This window comes from Dysidea avara, chromosome 12, assembly GCF_963678975.1.
Source record: "Dysidea avara chromosome 12, odDysAvar1.4, whole genome shotgun sequence".
Lineage (NCBI taxonomy): Eukaryota > Metazoa > Porifera > Demospongiae > Dictyoceratida > Dysideidae > Dysidea > Dysidea avara.
In genome coordinates, this window is record NC_089283.1 from 16,818,293 (window position 1) to 16,836,941 (window position 18,649).

At 38.8% G+C, this 18,649-nt stretch overlaps 5 protein-coding genes across 5 annotated transcripts; 3 read left to right on the forward strand and 2 right to left on the reverse strand.

Moving 5' to 3' along the window:
* Nucleotide 1: 1 nt before the first annotated feature.
* LOC136241633 (eukaryotic translation initiation factor 4E type 2-like) lies at nt 2-3,349 on the reverse strand. Its single transcript, XM_066032879.1, has 7 exons — nt 3,190-3,349; nt 2,782-2,943; nt 2,252-2,356; nt 1,155-1,232; nt 1,027-1,101; nt 197-333; nt 2-139 (listed from the first exon to the last, which is right to left on the reverse strand). Exons 1-7 carry the CDS (start codon nt 3,274-3,276, stop codon nt 97-99), a joined length of 687 nt encoding a protein of 228 aa, XP_065888951.1. The 5' UTR covers nt 3,277-3,349; the 3' UTR covers nt 2-96.
* On the forward strand, nt 3,300-4,424 carry LOC136241631 (ribonuclease 3-like). The gene has a single exon (XM_066032877.1). The coding sequence runs from the start codon at nt 3,351-3,353 to the stop codon at nt 4,380-4,382; it is 1,032 nt and encodes a 343-aa protein (XP_065888949.1). The 5' UTR covers nt 3,300-3,350; the 3' UTR covers nt 4,383-4,424.
* A 9-nt stretch (nt 4,425-4,433) lies between these two features.
* On the forward strand, nt 4,434-5,543 carry LOC136241632 (ribonuclease 3-like). The gene has a single exon (XM_066032878.1). The coding sequence runs from the start codon at nt 4,463-4,465 to the stop codon at nt 5,471-5,473; it is 1,011 nt and encodes a 336-aa protein (XP_065888950.1). The 5' UTR covers nt 4,434-4,462; the 3' UTR covers nt 5,474-5,543.
* On the reverse strand, nt 5,486-7,356 carry LOC136241629 (putative uncharacterized protein MYH16). Its single transcript, XM_066032874.1, has 7 exons — nt 6,527-7,356; nt 6,366-6,475; nt 6,147-6,308; nt 5,988-6,101; nt 5,871-5,939; nt 5,712-5,810; nt 5,486-5,659 (listed from the first exon to the last, which is right to left on the reverse strand). The coding sequence occupies exons 1-7, from the start codon at nt 7,314-7,316 to the stop codon at nt 5,570-5,572; spliced, it is 1,434 nt and encodes a 477-aa protein (XP_065888946.1). The 5' UTR covers nt 7,317-7,356; the 3' UTR covers nt 5,486-5,569.
* Nucleotides 7,344-18,129, forward strand: LOC136241634 (epithelial-stromal interaction protein 1-like). The gene is made up of 6 exons (XM_066032880.1): nt 7,344-7,594; nt 15,068-15,126; nt 15,174-15,367; nt 15,420-15,503; nt 17,781-17,842; nt 17,904-18,129. The coding sequence occupies exons 1-6, from the start codon at nt 7,392-7,394 to the stop codon at nt 17,935-17,937; spliced, it is 636 nt and encodes a 211-aa protein (XP_065888952.1). The 5' UTR covers nt 7,344-7,391; the 3' UTR covers nt 17,938-18,129.
* Nucleotides 18,130-18,649: the final 520 nt, after the last annotated feature.

Sequence of the window (18,649 nt, forward strand, 5' to 3'; positions counted from 1 at the left end):
ATTATATTTACAAATTTTAAAGTGATTTTTCCAACCAATATAGAATTACCATTTACAAATTCACATAATTATATACATACATACATACATACAGAATTATCGCACAAATACATCAGTGTTTCTGTAGCTTGTTTTATCCCTAAAGCAAGAAAGAATGTTGAGTCAAACAACAAGTATACTTGATATCATAGTTCACCTGATGCTGTTCATGTGCATCTTATACTCCATGATGGTGTTGGGCGGTAAGGAGAGGACTCTTGTTAGAGTGTCCCTTATCCGGGAGGTGACAACATGATCTGAGGCTGTCCTGTTCCACAGGGATACAATATCCTCCTGTTAAGACACCACAAACTGATATTTCCATGCAAATATGCCATCTGTTTATCATTGTAACACTCTAGACTGTAATGTGACAAGTATTTTCACAATGCATGGCAATTATCTTACACACATTTCTCAAGCCAATAAATTAACTGCATGATTAGGGATTATATATTGTTATATTCATGGTACAGTATAAAAGTTAACATCTTCTCTAAAGACATGAGTACATCCTACCACACTACATACAACACTACACTACACAGACACACACAGTACACTACATACACACATGTGCACACAGACACAACATACAGATTTATGCAACACACACACATACATTAGGTCTGAGTAAAATGACAATATTTTAGTCAAACTGCAGTATCTGTTTTTGAAACCATCCAATATTTTGACTACCACAAAAACCATGGATTCCAAAACACAAGTTTTAAAATTATGAAAAAGTGTACATATGAATGGATATGTATATAATGCAATCGGTTTTCAAACACAATTCTACCGTTATTGAAAATAATTAGGGTCTAACTCTAGAACTACAGATAATATGATTTAGTCATACCACAATATCAAGTTGACAATATCGTACCGTTTATGAAATATCAAAACCGCTTAGCACTAGCACATATGTATGTATACGTACATAGGAGCACACATGAGCATGCATACAGTCTACACACAACTAACATTAGGACGGACAGATACTACAGCTCCACATATCTCATCCCCGACCATGAACTGTTCTCCCAACATTGCTAGTATCTATGGCAACACAAGAGATTTAAACCATAATAACACAATAAACAACATCAAACCAAGTTTTCCCAACAACGTGAAGCAATGCCTTTCTTCAACCTTATCATCCACTTGCCTCCATGTTGATTTGCTTCATCCTGTATGACAATAATACATAGATCAATTATTTGAAAGCAGAATAGATAAAAATTCAACAGAGATCTGGAATATTATACTCTAGTTCAAAATTTTAGAGCAGTGACTATACTGCTGCTAGAATCATGTGATTCATATTAAAAACATGGCATACAATTAATTTAACATTTAAAGATCAACCATTAATCAGAAAGAGGGAGTGTCACACAAGCACTCATTACAGGTCAAATGTCAAGGGCACCACGACTGATTAATTTGTACAAGTTTATGGAGTTACGTATACGTAGGGTACAGAAGAGCCTTCTGTAGATGTCCAACAATAAAATTTCAGTGAACATAGTTCAGTTAGCATGTAGGATCGAGTGCCTGAAGGGCAGGAGGATACTGCAATCCAGAAAAGCAAATGCAAAGTAACAGGTCAACCCACTGGTTATTAGCCAAAGCAGCATGTGGCAGACACACCTAGGCTTGTATATCTGTCAGCATGATTTATGTAGGTACACAGAAGCTTGCAATTATATAACTCATCCTTACTGTCAGCATAAAGACAGGCATCATTAGTGTTCAAATAGTCTATAAGTGTTTAATACACCAATGTCTGGCATGGTGTGACGCTGACACAATAAACTCTACGGATAAACCTCAACGCTAGCACCCAGTTTGTTTCTTAATAGTTTACTTTCTGGACAAGACAAGCGTAATCTTAGCTCAGCATATATAGTAACTACTTGACTATTGTCACATAATGTGAATGTCCTACTGGTACAGTGGCAATGACACAATCAACTCAACTACTTAAGGATAAATCCCAATGTAGTTTGCCACTTTCTTCCTCTCTAGGAAATGGGTTGACACTGGTTTCTATGCTATTTAGAGCCCCTGGGGTTAGCTACCAACAGGCCGAAGTAATCAATTGTGGGTAGCCAAGCCCACATCGTGTGAGGGGCTCTAAATAGTGTAGAAACTGATGTCGGCCCATACGTAGGACACAGCCACACTAATATAGTCACACTATTAGTACCTCCCACATCGGTTTGATGCCCAGTTTGAACAAGTGAATATCACTGAATCCTGCCAGATCCCCTGGTCGAGCACATCGTGTGTAGAGAGCCCAAAATTGTTCAACCTACAACGTCCATGTAATGCAGACACAATAATGAAGTGACTGATGTATATACAAGGAGTATGCAGATAAAGACCACAAACTGATGTGGCTACAAGTCAAGGGTGGTGGCCACTATTCGAATGAGTCATCCATGGCAACAACTAAAAAAAGGTTTGGAATCTTACAAAACAACTTTAATCTTTCTTTTTTCCCACAGTTTATTATAGTATTGAAATTCTCCTACAAAATCACAAAGCCAGTAGCTCACAACATTTCAACCCACTGTGTTTCATGATATAAATTTAAGAGCACAGTGTGGCCACTGATAGGGCAGGTTTATTTAGAAGTAATCAGGAATATGTACAAGCTATATTTGAAACAAATTATAGTGTATGATTAGAGATATACTCTATTAATTCATTCATGGATAAACTACCACAACTTACTGATGAGAAGGTTGCTATTAATTTGATGTTATCTTCATATACTGAAGAGGATGACGACAATCGTTGTGATGGTAACGTGTCCCTCTCCATGAACCACAGGGAGTATGCATATTGTAACTGATGTTCTGTATCTCCAATTTGAGGAGCCATTATATTCATTTTCTAAAATGTAGTATGTAACAATCAACGTTTAATGATATAAGGATTTTTAGGCGGTGTTAATTGACCAGCCTATCAAATAAAGCCAATGTGCGTTTCACTTCACTACTGCTAAGAACAATTTGCATCATGGGATACAATAATGGACAAATAGTGAACGCTTGTAGAACCCAGCATTATATTCGAGCCAGAGGGTTTAGATGACGCTCATAGTTACTCTTATGGTCATTTCTACACTGATACACTCACTTTTATAGGGTCTATCGATACTTGTTTATCTACATCATTCTGATCATCGTCTTGAAATGCGTCATCGTTTTCTGGGGAGGATGCCATAAACAAAAGTATCTAACAGAGCGATCTTTAAATAGAACAATTCACAACTATAGGTGTGCGATATTTGGAAGAAGATGAATTCGTGGGTTCGCTCACGACTGTTGCTAAAGTCCTTCGACTCTTTACTTTCCCAGACTAGATTTGCAAGAGCACCATCAATTTCTGTCAGGCTGTTTTCATCAGAGCAGAGAAGTAAGCAACAAAGCAATGGTGGGGTAGCAAAAAATGCGAGAAGAAATGATGCTCGGTCTCGTGAATTAAACAAGCAGAATTATGATCTACAAATGGCCAACTTTGCTAAACAGATAGGCTACAAACTAGAAGAACTTCCTTCCTTACTGACCGCATTCACCACTAAGAGATTTGTGCAAATGTTCCCATCCCCGGAAACCAACTACCAATGCAACGACAGGCTGTCAACACTTGGTAGAACAGTAATGCTAATGTATGTTCAAGACCACCTCTATAATGTATACCCTGACCTGTTAAGTGATGAGCTAGGAGATGTTAGCTCTGCAATAACTAATGATGAGGTGAAGAAGAATTTGTGCAAGCACTTGGATATTGTAAATATCATTCGTTCTCCTTACAAGATATATAATCTGTCATCACAAGCTGTAGTTGATGTATTATCAGATGTTGTCCTAGCTATTGTTGGTGCCTTGTACTGTGACAAGGGAGCTCAAGCTGCCAGAAAATTCGTTGAAAAGTTTATTGTACCAGAGCTAGATCAAGTTGACATGAATATGTTAATAAAGTTGGAGCACCCAAAGCAGATGTTATGTTACATTTTAAAAGAACAAAACAAGCCATCACCTGTGTCACAACTGCTGCAAAAAATAGATAGAGACAAGGATGGTACAAAGAAACGTACTATTTTTGTGGTAGGAGTTTTCTCAGGGGACGAATTACTGGCTGAAGGGTCTTCCCCTTTCCTTGCCAAGGCTGAGGAGATAGCAATTAAGACTGCACTGACCGAGTGCTTTGATATGGAATTGAAGGAAGCGCCGAAACCATCACTTCAAGACAATTACCAAAGTGAAGACATGATAAACTTCTATGAAACTGATTCTTCATTCCAAAAAGACCTCTTAGCTAAAATGTAATTTGTATGCGTACCTTTGCTGAAAGTCGTTTTTGATTGGTTAGATTGTTGAGGGTGATCATTAAATAGAATTTATTAGCAATGAATTCTCGTTTGGTTTTTCAACGTGTTCTGCCGCAAGCATCGTCTGTGCGATACATCAGTAAATACTTTCGTAAGACAAAACCTCAAGTGTACAGCGAGTTCCTTGAATCAGCCATCAATCCTAAAGCTAAGAAACTCGACGCAGAAGAACGAGTCGATCCCAAAACGGGTACGGTCACAACCTATTCCAACTGGAGCCATGAAGTAGAGCTGTTTGCTTTTGCTCATCGAGTTGGTTATGACCCACAGCAGCTACCCTCCTTATTAGAGGCGGTGACAGCTAAAGGATATGAACCAATTGAAGTTACCGAGGAAGTTATTGAACATCAGAGCCAGCAATCCAATGGAACACTAGCTGTGTTGGGTAGATCTATCACGTTAATGTTTGTGAGAGAATTTCTTTATTTCACTTATCCCAATCTTCCTGGAGAATCCATGCTGCAGGTAGACCTAGCTCTTACTGGATCAGAAAGTTTAGCAAAAGTTTGTGAACGTTTAGGGTTAGCTGACATCATTCTTACGAGGCCTTTGGGCCTTGATGAGAAACGCACTCCACTGGAGGCACAGGATATTTTATCAAATGCTCTGTTGGCAGTTGTGGGTGCTGTGTACTTTGATCAAGGTGCTGAAGAAGCTAGGAAATTTGTCCATAATTTTATTTTACCACAGCTCACTCTAAACCAAGTCCGTGACATTGTAAGATTGAAAAAACCTAAAGGAACACTCACAACTATGTTGAAACAACAGAGTCGTGGTCCAGCTGAGTCACGATTGCTGAGAGAAAGTGGTAGATTGACTCATTTTCCAACATTTGTGGTGGGAATATTTTCAGATCAGAAAATAATCGGCCAAGGAGTTGGAACATCATTAGACAGAGCTGAAAAGGAGGCAATGAATGCTGCAATAGTATCACACATCATGAAAGAAACTAAAACCCCAAACTTTCCACCATTGGCTGAAACAGAGAAAGAGGATGAATCAGACTTTATTGAAGTAACTAATCATTAGTTTGTTACTAACTTGTGGTTTACAAAATTGCGTATCAAAAAATTACAGTACGAAAACATTTTGCATTGGATATTATTGTGTAGTTTTGTGCATGTCTCATGAATGTAGCAACCTGTTTGTAGTTTTGCCTTTTGTATAGCTGGACCAGGTCCGTTCTGCAGCACCAAGTACTGGTATAGGTTGAATCTGTGTATTGTAAGTAAAATTACCAGATACAGTTATTTTATAACCTCATTACCTGACTCCAACGGACTTCTTTTTCTGTTTGTGCTGCTCGATGCTTTTGTGCTATCCAGTCACTGGCTTGTTTGGTAAGAGAACTTTCCAGTTCACGATACTATTGTTTAGGGAATGTACATGTTACATACATTGTTATTGTTAGTGTTCAAGCGCAAACCTGGTTTTCTGCTTTTTCTAATCTCCTCTTTAGTTCTGCTCTATCAGCAAGGCCAACAAGTGCTTGGTTCTGATAAAATTTAATTGTAAAATGAGTCAACATTTGCTGTTGTATTACCTCCATGTATCGTGCATTTCCACATGCCTGGGTTGTTTTCTTCGTCAGCTCTGAGTTCTCAATTTTCAACTTCCTCAGTTCAGCCTTCACATTAGCATTCTCCACCAATAGATTCTATTGTGTGTACTCATGAAAGAGCTACAGGTATTATGACATTACCTCATTCTTTCTCAGAACGTCTTCAAGTCTCACTGGAGTGTGTGATTTGTGTGGTGATGTTAAGCTATCAGTTAATGTGTCTAAATAAGCTTTACGAGCAGCTGGGGATATCTCGTCACCAAATCCAAACGGTTTCTGCTGTAGCTCTTTCTCTAATGCATTCTACATAGACGTGACCACATAATACAAGTAATCCCTGTGGTTATGTGCATAGCATACCTTTAGACTTTTCTGCTTGCGTCGTTCCATTCCTAGCACCTCTTGAAACCTTTTTGTTTGCTCATGAGCTTGGACAAGCTCACTGTTCATTTGTGCTAGTTTCTTGTTAGCTACGCGAGGAAAAAAAATGAATGACCGCCTGTATGTGTACATTAATTTACCGTCGACTGTCTTTCTCTCAAACTGCTTCAAGGTACGGGTTGACGTCTGTCTTGACTGCATCAGATCACGTTGCAACCTTTCATTGGTTGCAGTTAGCTGATTGACTCGCTCCACTGTATGGTGAAGGCTTAGCTCTGCCTTCAACAAAGCATTCTCCAATTCAACATTCTTCAGAATTTGTTCACGGAGTTTCTCCTGTAACTCACTAGCCTCAGAAGCTGCTATAGTGTTAGTATCAGTTTTTGTTAGTAACTTTTCCTCCTCAAACGCAATCCTTTCAGAAGCAAGGTCATTTGTTCTCTTTTCAAGTGCAGTTTTAGCTCCAGCAAGTTGTTCTGACAGAACAGTGAGTCTATCATCTTGTTCTAGTATTTCTTTCCTTGCAGCTTCTAATTTATCTTTCCATTCCGTCTTCCCTTGCTCGTGCGACTCCTTAGAAGCTTGTAAAGCAAGTAGTTCCTCTTCCAGTGCCTTTTGTTTAACTTTTAGATCTAGACTTACACTTTCTACACTCTTAGCTGCTTGATCCAAGTTAGTGTAACGTTGTTGGAAAATATCTGAGAAGGTTTTCAAGTCTCGTCTCAGCGCAGCGTTGGGGGCGTGGGTAGCTGCTAGCCTTGCGCGGAGGTTGCGCAAAACTCCCGTTTCTGCACCAGATGATCTTACTTCTGATGATTCTATCGACTCTAGAAGGCCTTCATTTTTATCTGTAGCCTTAGTTAAGTTCTCAATTAGCCGAGTAAGTAACTCGTTAATTTCTTTTGATTCTGCTAATGTTTGTTCAGCCATTTTCCACAGTCACCATGGTGATTTAGAAACATTGGGATCTAAGCACCAGCGCTTAGTCAGAATTAACGCATAAAGATGAGTTACACTTATTCTCGACCACCAGGACGAACACGGCAACAAAGAGACCGAAGACAGAGGCATGAACGTAGGGAAGGTAATCAGCAAGATGATATGGAGACTTCAGCTAGTTATCAGCCTACACCAACAGAGCCAACTTCTCCATCTGCTTCGTCATCTTCGCAAACCTCGTCGCAAATTGAAGCCCCACAACTCCAATAGTAAGTGTGTGTATACATTAGACCTCTGTTCGGTAAACCCCATATGTGGAGTGCAGGCGGGCGGGTCATTACTGGTACCAAGAGTTCATCGAGGAGTTCATAATGCACCTATCAATATTAATCCCCACTACCCCCCCTCCCGGGCTTACTAGGGGATTAGTGGGGATTTTGGCCCGATTTGATCTGAAATTCTGCCCCAGTAGTGGGGCATTTGACCATTCGAAATTCTAGGTGTTTAGTTTAACGTGCAAGCTACATAAGAACTAATCTTAGTCTCACGTGGCCAGACCGCTTTTTTTCTCAGCATGGCTCTTATCGATTGCATTATATTAGTGCCTGCTCGAAAAAAGGTCTGGTGAAAACCAAACTGACAACTCGTTCTGGCCTAATTTGTCAGCGCCACCTGCACTTACGTAAATCAGCATCAACGCCACCTGTCAGCCGCACAGGAGTTACAACTTTTGGAGCACACAGGAGTTACAACTTTTGGAGCACACAGGAGTTACAACTTTTGGAGCGGGCGCACCATACAGCTGCTGTTCACAAATCGTTATCTACAAAAACATGTAGGTAGCAAGAACGAGTTGTCAATTCGGTTTTCACCAGACCCTTTTTCGAGCAGGCGCTTACAGAACATTTTCATTTCCATGGTAACGAATAATGACATATAGGCACACCCACGATCGCCATATTGTTGAACCAGAACTGGATCGTGATTACAGATAATTATGGCGGCTGATGAATTTCCATTAAGTGACTATGCTCGGGAGTTGTCTGTCAGTAATAAGAGGAGATACCTCGAGAAGCTATCTGGAATTCAACACCCGTATTTGATTCCACCCTCTGAATTGATGAAAGGCATTTTTCCACCTGTCACGAACACAGATATCTTCAACTACTTGGTCCTGGGACACAGCTTTTGTACTTCACAATGGTTTAAAGCTCATAAAAGCCTTGATGCGTACAAGTACTTCCTTTGCGGATTTGTGAACTACCTGGGTTCAAAACGATTTGACAAAAAGTTTGCTGCAGTAGCAAAGGTAAATTTTAGCTACACATGCAATCACTTCACTTATATGTACTATAGGTGAGACACTCCCAGTGTGCTAATGATCCACCAGTGAACACTTGGGTGACATGTGAGCATGATGGTACAGTTGAGGCGGGTCACTGCACCTGCATGGCAGGCCTTGGTGAAGTTTGTTCCCATGTTGCAGCTATTTTATTTTATCTTGAATTGGCATCACGGGTTTCCACAACTTGTACAAAGATAGGTTGTGTGTGGAAGGAGCCGCACTTAGTGGAAACGATACCTTATACTCGAATAATGGACATACCATTTACGAAGCCTAAAGGTTCTATTAGCTGCAACAGGAAAAGGGGAGCACATTTATACAATGACTCATTGCCATTGTCGGAATTGCCGCAATGTTCCCAAGCACAACCACAGCAAGGTTTGTCTGTTGTTGAATTAGCAGACAGCACTTCCGAACTGGAATTAAATGACAATGAAATGGAGCTGCTTGCTAATGAAGTAGAGCATTCAGAGTCTATTCCAGGCAATGAAAACAAGTCTTTAGCTGATTTTAGTTTTCTTCAATTGTTGCAGACCCCGCCTTCAGATGAAGACAAATTAGCATTCTTGACAGAAAATGAAAGGTTTGATCCTGTGATTAATTCAATTGTCTCACCACTTTCGGATAAGTTCAAGACCGTTCTCCTGTCATCAACTTACCATCTCTGTTGAGAGACTTGTACCGGCCAGAAAATGAAGAACTAACATATCCAGAGCTAATGGCAGTGTGTGAGCAAGTAATGTTGACAATTGCAGAAGAAGAAATTAGAACAGTTGAAGAAGCTACTCGCCACCAGAGTAAGAGTACAGCCTGGTTTGTTCAAAGAGCTGGTAGGATAACAGCCTCTGTCATGAAGTGAAGAACATCTGTGTTATGGATCCTGGAAACCCTTCACAGAGTCTGATTCGACGAGATGAATAATTTCTCCTCTAAGGCTACTAAGTGGGGGTGTGAACACGAGACGTCAGCAAGGTCAGCATATGCATCATGAAAGATGTTCACTCTGGGTTTGTTTGCAATAGCATCACGTATCCTTTCATTGGGGCTAGTCCGGATGGTAATATCCAGTGTGAATGCTGCACTAGAATAGGGGTACTGGAAGTCAAGTGCCCTTATTGCGTTCGTGATGGTGCATCAGCTCCCTACATTCAGGATGACGGTAACCTTTTGAAAACACACATGTACTACTATCAAGTACAGACTCAGCTCTTTGCTGATTATGCTGATTTTGTAGTTGCCACTTTTCGTGATGGTAATGCAAGCATCTCAATCCAGAGAATATTTCGAGATGAACACCTGATCAAAGACATAGTTGACAAAAGTTCTCATTTTTTGAATTATGTATTCTTCCAGAACTGCTGGCAAAATGGCATTCTCGAGAACAAATTATGCCAGCACAAACTGCAGCAGCTTCAGCTGTTACTGATACTTATACTTATTTCTACTGCAAGGAAGACAAGGGCGGTGAGATGGTTGGATGTGACAATGATGATTGTGAGAATGGTCAATGGTTCCACCTCTCATGCCTTAAACTGAAGAATCCTCCACGTGCCAACAAGTGGTATTGTGCAAACTGTCGTAAGTTGCCTCAATTTACACGGAAGAAGCAAAAGAAATAATGTTATTATATTAATGTACAGTTACAGTATTTGTCATGTAATGAAATTAATTATTAGGAACTACAGATTTACATAAATTATTTAATGCTGAACAAATAATTATAATTTTGTTTATAGTAGCTTTTTCTCCATCTGCCTTAGGTTTCACAAAGTCTATGGGGATACAACTCATCAGAATAGAGTATTTCTGCCTCGTAGCACCTATCACCCTCTCAATGTGTATACAGATATTTGCCAGTTGGCGAGTTTTCTCAAGATCTTGTGGAGACAACTGCACACATCTACATGTGAATGTGGGTATTTGTAAAGTTTTCTGCATTCTGGCAACATCTTCATCAATGTCAAAACCGCTGTCAGCAAGGACAATGTCTCCCGGCAATAATTTTGAAAGTGAACCCCAACATCACAAGTCTGAGGTGGAGTTGTTTGCACTGTTTTACTGATACACAACACTCCTTGATCAGCTTGAGTACTCTCATTAACAAACACACAGCCAGTATCTTCCTCTGATACTTGTGCACCAACACTGGAAGAGGCAACAGAAGATGAGGTTGTAGCTTCCTCCATTCTTTGCCTTCTCTGTTCAGTTTGTATTGCCCTATCACTAGCTGCTTGCAAAGTACTCACATTGACCTAGGTTAATGCAAGGAGCCCAGTCAACATCAAATGTTTTCATAACATATGCTGGTTTACCTAAATAAAATGAATTAGTACAGCACAACACACCTAGTTTGTAGCACTTACCGCTTTCAAGATGATTACTGCAAACATAAACATTTTCTAAACATGGCAAATTGTCTCTAGAGATGACTGATAACCAAACTCTTGTCATTATTTCCACCATTTGAGGCCCTTGGTGCGTGATTATGGTTGGTAGCTTGTGAAACAAGCAATTGTTCCTTCCAGGCTTGCTACTGTCACTAGAACAGCCAACAATAGCACAGTTAACCATTGTATTCACAATACAAACGCTGTAAAAACAACAATCACTACCGCAATGTGGTTCAACAATATGGTGACCGTAGGTGTGCCCTTTACGTCATTATTCGTTTCCATGGAAATGAAAATGCTCTATGATGCAATCGATAAGTGCCGTGCCGAGAAAAAGCAGTCTGGCCATGCGAGACTAAACTAACCTGTTTCCTAAAGTGTACTGCAGCCATACTACATGGAGATTTGACCACTAGTCGTTCCCCCATGGGTGGAGAATTTGATTTTTCAAAAAGTCAAATCCCCACTATTTCCCCTATTACACCTGGGAGAGGGGAGGTGGGGAATAATATTGATAGGTGCATAATATATATACCTCCGTGTATTATATTATGAACTCTTGCTGGTACTTGCCACAATCATAGATAAGGTACTGTAAATTTCATGTCCGTTGAGAAATTCTGACTATTCAGTACTGCAATCGCGTAAATAAATTCCAGGTAAATATTTTGTAGTGTTGGGTGATATATCAATATTATATCGTATCATTAGATTTTTGCTGATATCAAAAAGTATCGATATATTTTTCAGAATTCGATACAATACATCACATGATCTGAATTGATTTTTAAATGTGTATTGTAGCATTCCATTACCTTCAGCAATTTTCAAATCACTATTGTGGGTGGGAAATCCCCATTGTGTATAGCTACTTATTATGTAAGAAAACTGGCAATTTACACAAGCAAATGAATGTTACAATATCGTATCGAAAAGTATCAATATCGGTCAACTTTAGTCTATATCGTATCGTTCTGAAAATCCTGGTATTACCCATCACTAATATTTTGTGGTTGTGTAGTATGGGGTTTTTCAACGGACATTAAATCCACAGTACCGGGGATTTCAGTTCCGTTTGAAAACAAACGTTTTGCGTGATGATGTAATCAACGTTGTTTTAAACTTGTTGACGTCATCACACAAAGAGTATAATTTTCAAACGGAACTGAAATTCTTGCTAAGTGCGGGTAATTCCGGACCTCAGACATGGGACCAAGTACATTTTAAAAGTACTTAAGTAAAGTACAAGTACATAGTGGAAGTACTTAAAGTACATTTTGTTGTAGTAAAATATACACTGTATTCAGTGTATTGTAGTATGTAAGTGTGCCTAGGGGGGTTGATACTTTCAGGTTTTTGTCAACCATTTTCTCTCTTAAACTCTTAAAATGCACTGCCTTGAACAGCAGCATTGTTTTTATTTGCCAGAATGCTATGACATCATTAATCGTGGCAACATGATACATAGTAAGGTTGGGGAAGGCAGTAGAAGAATCACAAGTAGTTGTAAACTGCACTTTCATACAATTTTGTTTACATCCACTGTGTACACTGCTTCCTCCAAAAGGGTATGAACTTTCTACTTGATTTATAAGCTGCAGATAAGTGGTACTTGGTTGTTATTTGAAGTGTCCGGAATTAACCGCATGTTGCATTTCTCAATGCTGTTAAATTTCAGCTCATAACTCCTCAGCAGTTGATTGTATCAAAATGAAATTTGTACTGCAGATACACTATAAGATAGGCTTTAAAATGATTCCTAGGGCTTGTGCTAACTTGTTGTGAGTGCAGTGTTAAAGTGATTTTATCAAAGAGTGTCCGGAAATGCCCTCATTTACCTTAGTAGGTCCCCTGTATAATCTATGCCACAATATACTGTAGCTCATTTTCATACCAAACCTCAGTGCACAAAAATTGTGAATATTGGTAGCACCACATGTACACGTGCACAAACACATGTTTAGTGCTAAGAATCAGTGCTGGCAAATCCTCCTGGGCAGGGCTGGTAACCCTCAGGAGGCTGTACCATGTCTCAAGTGAAAATATGGGTACCCGACTTTACCCATACATTAGGCCAGGCATACATGATTACTTATTTCTCATCCACAAAATTTGGGATTCTCGTGCGGACGGGAGATCATTTTTCATTATTCATTATTATTAAAGGAAATGCTTCAAACCACAGGAACAGTAGGTTATCTGTCACTGTAAAGTCCTTCTAAAAGTTACTACTTACATATTACAGCCTTTGCTAAACTGCAAAATGTGTTTTCTGCTCTATGAAATGATGGCCAGCCTTCTTAGCATCAAAATACGAATGCATGTGATCAATAACAGCAACAATGAAATTTGAAGCAGTAGGGTAAAACGTGATACGTGAGAAACAAGTAATCAAGTTTGCCTGATGGACAGTTTGCATTTACATCCCCAGTTTACACCAGGTACCAGTGGTGGAGGGAGTAGTTGATGTGAGGGGGGCTGACCAGAGCTCCCCCCCAGAAGCTGTAGCCATTTTAGGCTTCACAATGTCATCAGAATTTAATAATTTATTGGTACAATTCAAAAAGTAATGTATTTTAAACAGTCTATTCAGAGGGGGGGTCAAATTGAACTGAGGCACTACATTGTTTCTGGTTTGGTAAGGTGAGACCAAAAAAAAAGGTCATAGCCAGCTGACAATAGCTGCCCACCTCTCCAACTATGCATTTATCACTGATAAAGTACATCAAAATCCTTAAATAGCTCACTACACACTGCTCTAATACTGTGACTGCTTTATTAGAGTGACTGCTCTATTAGAGTATCCTGATCTTGGTATACTAAAAATTTTTGGAGGCCCCTTTACCCCTTCCCCCCCCCCCTGTATCTGCCCCTGCTATTTACAATTAATAAAAACCTCTTTTGGCAAAAATTTTTAGCTACAGTAATGTAGCATTAAAAAACAACATTTAGGCACTTGGAAACACTGGTAATGATGCCACTCCTCAGGTAAGAGGTCAGTGGTTTGATTTCCACTTTAGGAAAAATTTTGTACTACTTTTAGGAACACATTTTTATGAATCGCTCTGACTACTTTATTAGGGTATTTGAGCATTCTATTAGAGTATATTGATCTTTTTCATGCAGTTTTCAAGATAATTTCAACGAGATATCATTCTGAGGGGGGGGGGGGGGGGGGGCTGGGGCACCCCCATCAGCAGACCCCTCCACCACCACCACCACCCATGCCAGGTACCCATTGAAGTTACAGCTGGTGGGCTACCTGCCCAGCTGATGACAGCCACCAGGTCCCCATTAAACAGCTGGCCAGACTAGAACAATTAATGTGAGTGAAGTTTCTTGCTCAAGGAAACAACAACTTGACATAACCAGGCATTGGACGTGTGGTACACACACACAGAGAGTCACATGCACACGCACACACAGACTCACATGCACACTAGAGATGCAACGATACAGTGTGTAGACGTATCAATATATTGCCTCTGCTGTATCACGATACAGCAATATATTGCGCGATACAAAGTGGAGTCTAAGCAATGGTCTATATTGTTTTTAATGGTGTTATTTTGTTTTTTGTAAGAGAAACAAGTAAGCTAATTTTTCTTTGAGAAGCATTATATACTATCCATTTTAACCACAGTGTACAGTAATTTGATTGTCAGCCATGTTAACAAGCCACGATATGCCGATATATCACAATACACGATATATCGATACAGTTTGACTTTGTATCGATACAGCAATATTGTCTTAAAACGATACGATACGTGATATATTGATATATTGTTGCATCTCTAGTGCACACGCACACACAGAGTCACACACACACACACACCCATGCATGCACACACTGTACACCCACATATACACACATGCAGTTGCTGCTACGGTGTATCAGCACAGTGTATTAGTATTAGTACATTCACTAAATCAAAGCAACAACTCTCGTTAGCTAAGCTTTGACCTGCAGAACCAATATAAATAAATTTTATTGTTTCTCCTAGTCATGGAGGGTATTATGTAAAACAGCCTAATGCTGCTAAGCGTTCATCAATTACTGAAAGTAAGTGTGTTTATATTGTACATACCATCATCCACATACTGGTACAGAAGTACACCAAGAAACAGCTGAATATCAAGCTTTCCGGTCAAAAAAGAAAGCAGAACAATGTGAAGCTTTGTGTCAAGCAAGCCCATCAAAGTTGGGTGGACCAAGACTGAGTGATAGTGATGTTGCATCAATGAGGGAGAAGCAAGAAAAGCAGGCGAGATTGGATGCCAAATTTGATAGCATTAGAAAACGCGTATGTTCTTATTTTATAATTATCATCCTTAGAGTGTACAGTATGTGTTTAGGAGAAGAGAGAGAAATCTATTGCTGAGAAAAGGCAGCGAGAAAATGAAGCCTACCAAGAAAAGAAACAAAAGGCTAGGGAACAGGTATGTACAGTGCTCCCTATACTATCCAAACTCAGTGAGCCATGAGGGTGTTCAGATAATTGTAAAGTTTAGGTAATAGATTGCCATTCATTATACAGAGCTCTGTTCAATTACTCTAATAGAACACACACTTTAGACAAAATACTCTAATAGAACAGTCACCTCCATACAGTAGTTCGAATAACTGAAATTCAAATAATCGATGGCCAGGTAATCAAGGGACCACTGTATGACTGTTCTATTTTACGTGTTTCAAGCATCAGGATTTTAATACCTCGTTTGTTTTTTTGTAATTGTAACAATTGATGCAACTAACCCTCGTGCAAAGTATATGTGTAAAGCATTGAAACTATGAGAAATCTCCTTAATGGAATTATAGAAGTTTTTGTGTGTTCTTAATAAAAAAGTGGCCTTTTAATGTGAAATGAATTTTTTCTGCTGTACTGATATTATTGACTATTAGCCACTAATTTATATCATCAACCGAAATCTCAATCCCTTTATTATCTAAGTGACTATTCTATTAGATTATTCTGTCAAGTGTAAGTTTATGTGTTTTATTAGAGTAATCGAACATTAAACCAAACTCTATGTGTTGAATGGGCTAATTTATCTGAACAGATTCACCTATCTGAATAACTGGGTGATTGAACTGTGCACAGGTATTAGAGATCCCGATGTACTACACTTTAATTTTGTCAGTTACAGAGTTGTGTATTGTCTCCAAATTATTATGGCCTGGGAGTTTATAGAATCTTGCAAGCAACTATTTACCTTGATACTATTTGAAACCAGTGTTTATGTACAAGTACAAGACCAGCAACATGTGTTCCTCGGAATCAGCTCTTTGATGAGTTTCTTCAGCATATAACACAGATTCAAGGTCATGAAACACTTTTGACTTTCTTGTTAAACTCGTTAATGGCAATGTACAGAATTATCTGTACTAGCTGTTCGAATTAAACCCAGTATTTGCAATTGTCTATACCCTCTATGGGACCAAGTATTTATATGAGACCAGTGGAAATTCAAGGCAATACAATGAGCCACTTTTAGTAGTTACCACTTTTAATGGTAAAAATACAAATTACACTACAAAACTATCTGCAACTATCGAAACTGGCTGAAGCAATACAAAAACCTACAATGTGTAACAATCATGTGATCAAGTTTTGTTTAAAACGTTTATTGCCACACCATTAGGCAAACTGCTTAAGGAATGAGCTTTGTATAGGTGGATTAATCATTGTGAAATAACTTTACAGGAATTCACAATAAAGCCACTGAGTTATACTGCGAAAGCCAATTATGCGTAATGATCAAGATACTCTAATAGTGCAGTCACCCTATTAGAACATTCAGTAATTAGCAAGTCATTCTGTAGAGAGTAGCTACATTACAAGTCACCATGTAGAATGTTCACCTACAAAATAGTCACCCTATAAAAAGTTCAACCACACCCAGAGAGAGACAGGTGGCTACTAATAGTATCTACCAATTGGTTCCTAGCAATAATAGCATTTACTTCAGCACATTGGCATGCATTTCTTAGTTACGGACATTTCTGAGATAAACGGACAGCAGCATGTACCAGACTACCTGGATAAGAGAGGTCTATTTATTTTATTTTTATTTATTTAACCACAAAGGGTAAGGTTCCACTGTACTATATACCAAAATAGCTAAGCTGTAAAAAGGGTGTGCCCCCCAAAAGCCAGAGATCGGCACCAAATTTACCTGAATGATTGTAATTAAAGTTTTTGCCATTAACCTCCATCACAGCCACTTCTTGGCCGCCACCTTGGATTTGTTCACCATGGCTTTTTGGGGGTCTGCATACCGATTCGCTGTTTTGGTTTATTTGTCTAGTATGTTTTAAAAATATTAATTTAAAGATTAAGTAGGGATCCAAGCGATATACAGTAATTAAACAGGTATATATCTCACTTTGGCATGTTATAACAATTACTTTTTTCAAAGCCAAATCCAAAGTAGGGATTTTCCCACAGAGCTATGCTGTAATACCATCATTCGTCTCTTGTTTCACTACTTTTTATTACTAACTTTACTACTTTTTATCGCTTGGATTTTCTATACTAAATTGTTTAGTTTTTGTACAGCTATGCATGCATTGGCTGTTCTATTAGGGTGACGAGTATCTCGTACCAGTCACTGTGTTATACACATAGTATTGATTACTGCTAAACTTTATAATTCCATTAAACAGTACCAAATGGTGCTTCTTATAGTAACTATTGTTTTCATGTTTCTTTTAAGGCTGTAAAGTTGGAAGAAAAGAAGAAAGTGCATGACGAAGTGCAGAGAGAAGAGATAAGAAAGTATGTCACCATGTCTAATCTACTTTTATTATCATTCTATTTTGCCTTACTCTTATTGCAGTGCAAGACTTCGTTACTTTGCTGACAAGAAGTAAAAGAGAAAACTATCTTATACATATAGCACATATGTGCGGTTGATTGTACGGGTATACTTTAGTGTAGAATATACCTCTCTACAAAGTTGTTAAATCAAATGAGTGTGTTTTTCAAAATGAGTATTATTTTTGTCACTACTTATAGTACTTAATGTAACAGCCAAGGATAATTTCATAAGACAGTGTAGATAACCACAAGATTAAACTTAGTGTAGTGCATGACTCATTGTAAGTAGTCCTGCACTGTAGGGCAGGTACCAGTACTGGTTTATTATATTATTAAATTCTATTATTTAATATCAAGAATGTTAAAGGGAGCCCATTAACTTCAAATTGCTTTTTTCTCTCAGATTCAGAAGAGCTATAGATTCAAGGTTAATTGTGGTTTGTAACATTTTGCTAAGATTTAAACCTCTAGAAGGTTAGATTTGAAGTGTTGCAGTGTTTTCTGAGCAGCCAGAAAGGCATTTACTTGGGCATTCATGTATGGAACTGCTGGGTTTGTGGTGACATGTGTAGCCAGGCTGTTTACCATCAACTTCAATGGTACGAATTTTCTGAATGTTTCACACATTAATAACAGATTGAGAATGGGATTTGCATCAGGTTGATGCACATGATTATATTATGTTGGAAAGACAGCAGTGTGCTGATATACATCCAATAATATTGACTTATAAATGTTGGTCCAGGAGTTTGTCATAACTAGATG

Excerpts from the sequence above, each read along its gene's own strand:
- LOC136241629 (XM_066032874.1), bottom strand. The coding sequence starts at position 7,316 with ATGGCTGAACAAACATTAGCAGAATCAAAAGAAATTAACGAGTTACTT. Across the intron at positions 6,309-6,365 it reads GCAAGCAGAAAAGTCTAAAG|AATGCATTAGAGAAAGAGCT; the intron begins GTATGCTATGCA and ends ACGTCTATGTAG. Across the intron at positions 6,102-6,146 it reads ACGTTCTGAGAAAGAATGAG|AATCTATTGGTGGAGAATGC; the intron begins GTAATGTCATAA and ends TACACACAATAG.
- LOC136241631 (XM_066032877.1), top strand. The coding sequence starts at position 3,351 with ATGAATTCGTGGGTTCGCTCACGACTGTTGCTAAAGTCCTTCGACTCT.
- LOC136241633 (XM_066032879.1), bottom strand. The coding sequence starts at position 3,276 with ATGGCATCCTCCCCAGAAAACGATGACGCATTTCAAGACGATGATCAG. Across the intron at positions 334-1,026 it reads TAGTATCTGTCCGTCCTAAT|GAGGATATTGTATCCCTGTG; the intron begins GTTAGTTGTGTG and ends GTGTCTTAACAG. Across the intron at positions 140-196 it reads ATGCACATGAACAGCATCAG|GGATAAAACAAGCTACAGAA; the intron begins GTGAACTATGAT and ends TTCTTGCTTTAG.
- LOC136241634 (XM_066032880.1), top strand. The coding sequence starts at position 7,392 with ATGAGTTACACTTATTCTCGACCACCAGGACGAACACGGCAACAAAGA. Across the intron at positions 7,595-15,067 it reads GAAGCCCCACAACTCCAATA|TCATGGAGGGTATTATGTAA; the intron begins GTAAGTGTGTGT and ends TGTTTCTCCTAG. Across the intron at positions 15,504-17,780 it reads AACAAAAGGCTAGGGAACAG|GCTGTAAAGTTGGAAGAAAA; the intron begins GTATGTACAGTG and ends GTTTCTTTTAAG.
- LOC136241632 (XM_066032878.1), top strand. The coding sequence starts at position 4,463 with ATGAATTCTCGTTTGGTTTTTCAACGTGTTCTGCCGCAAGCATCGTCT.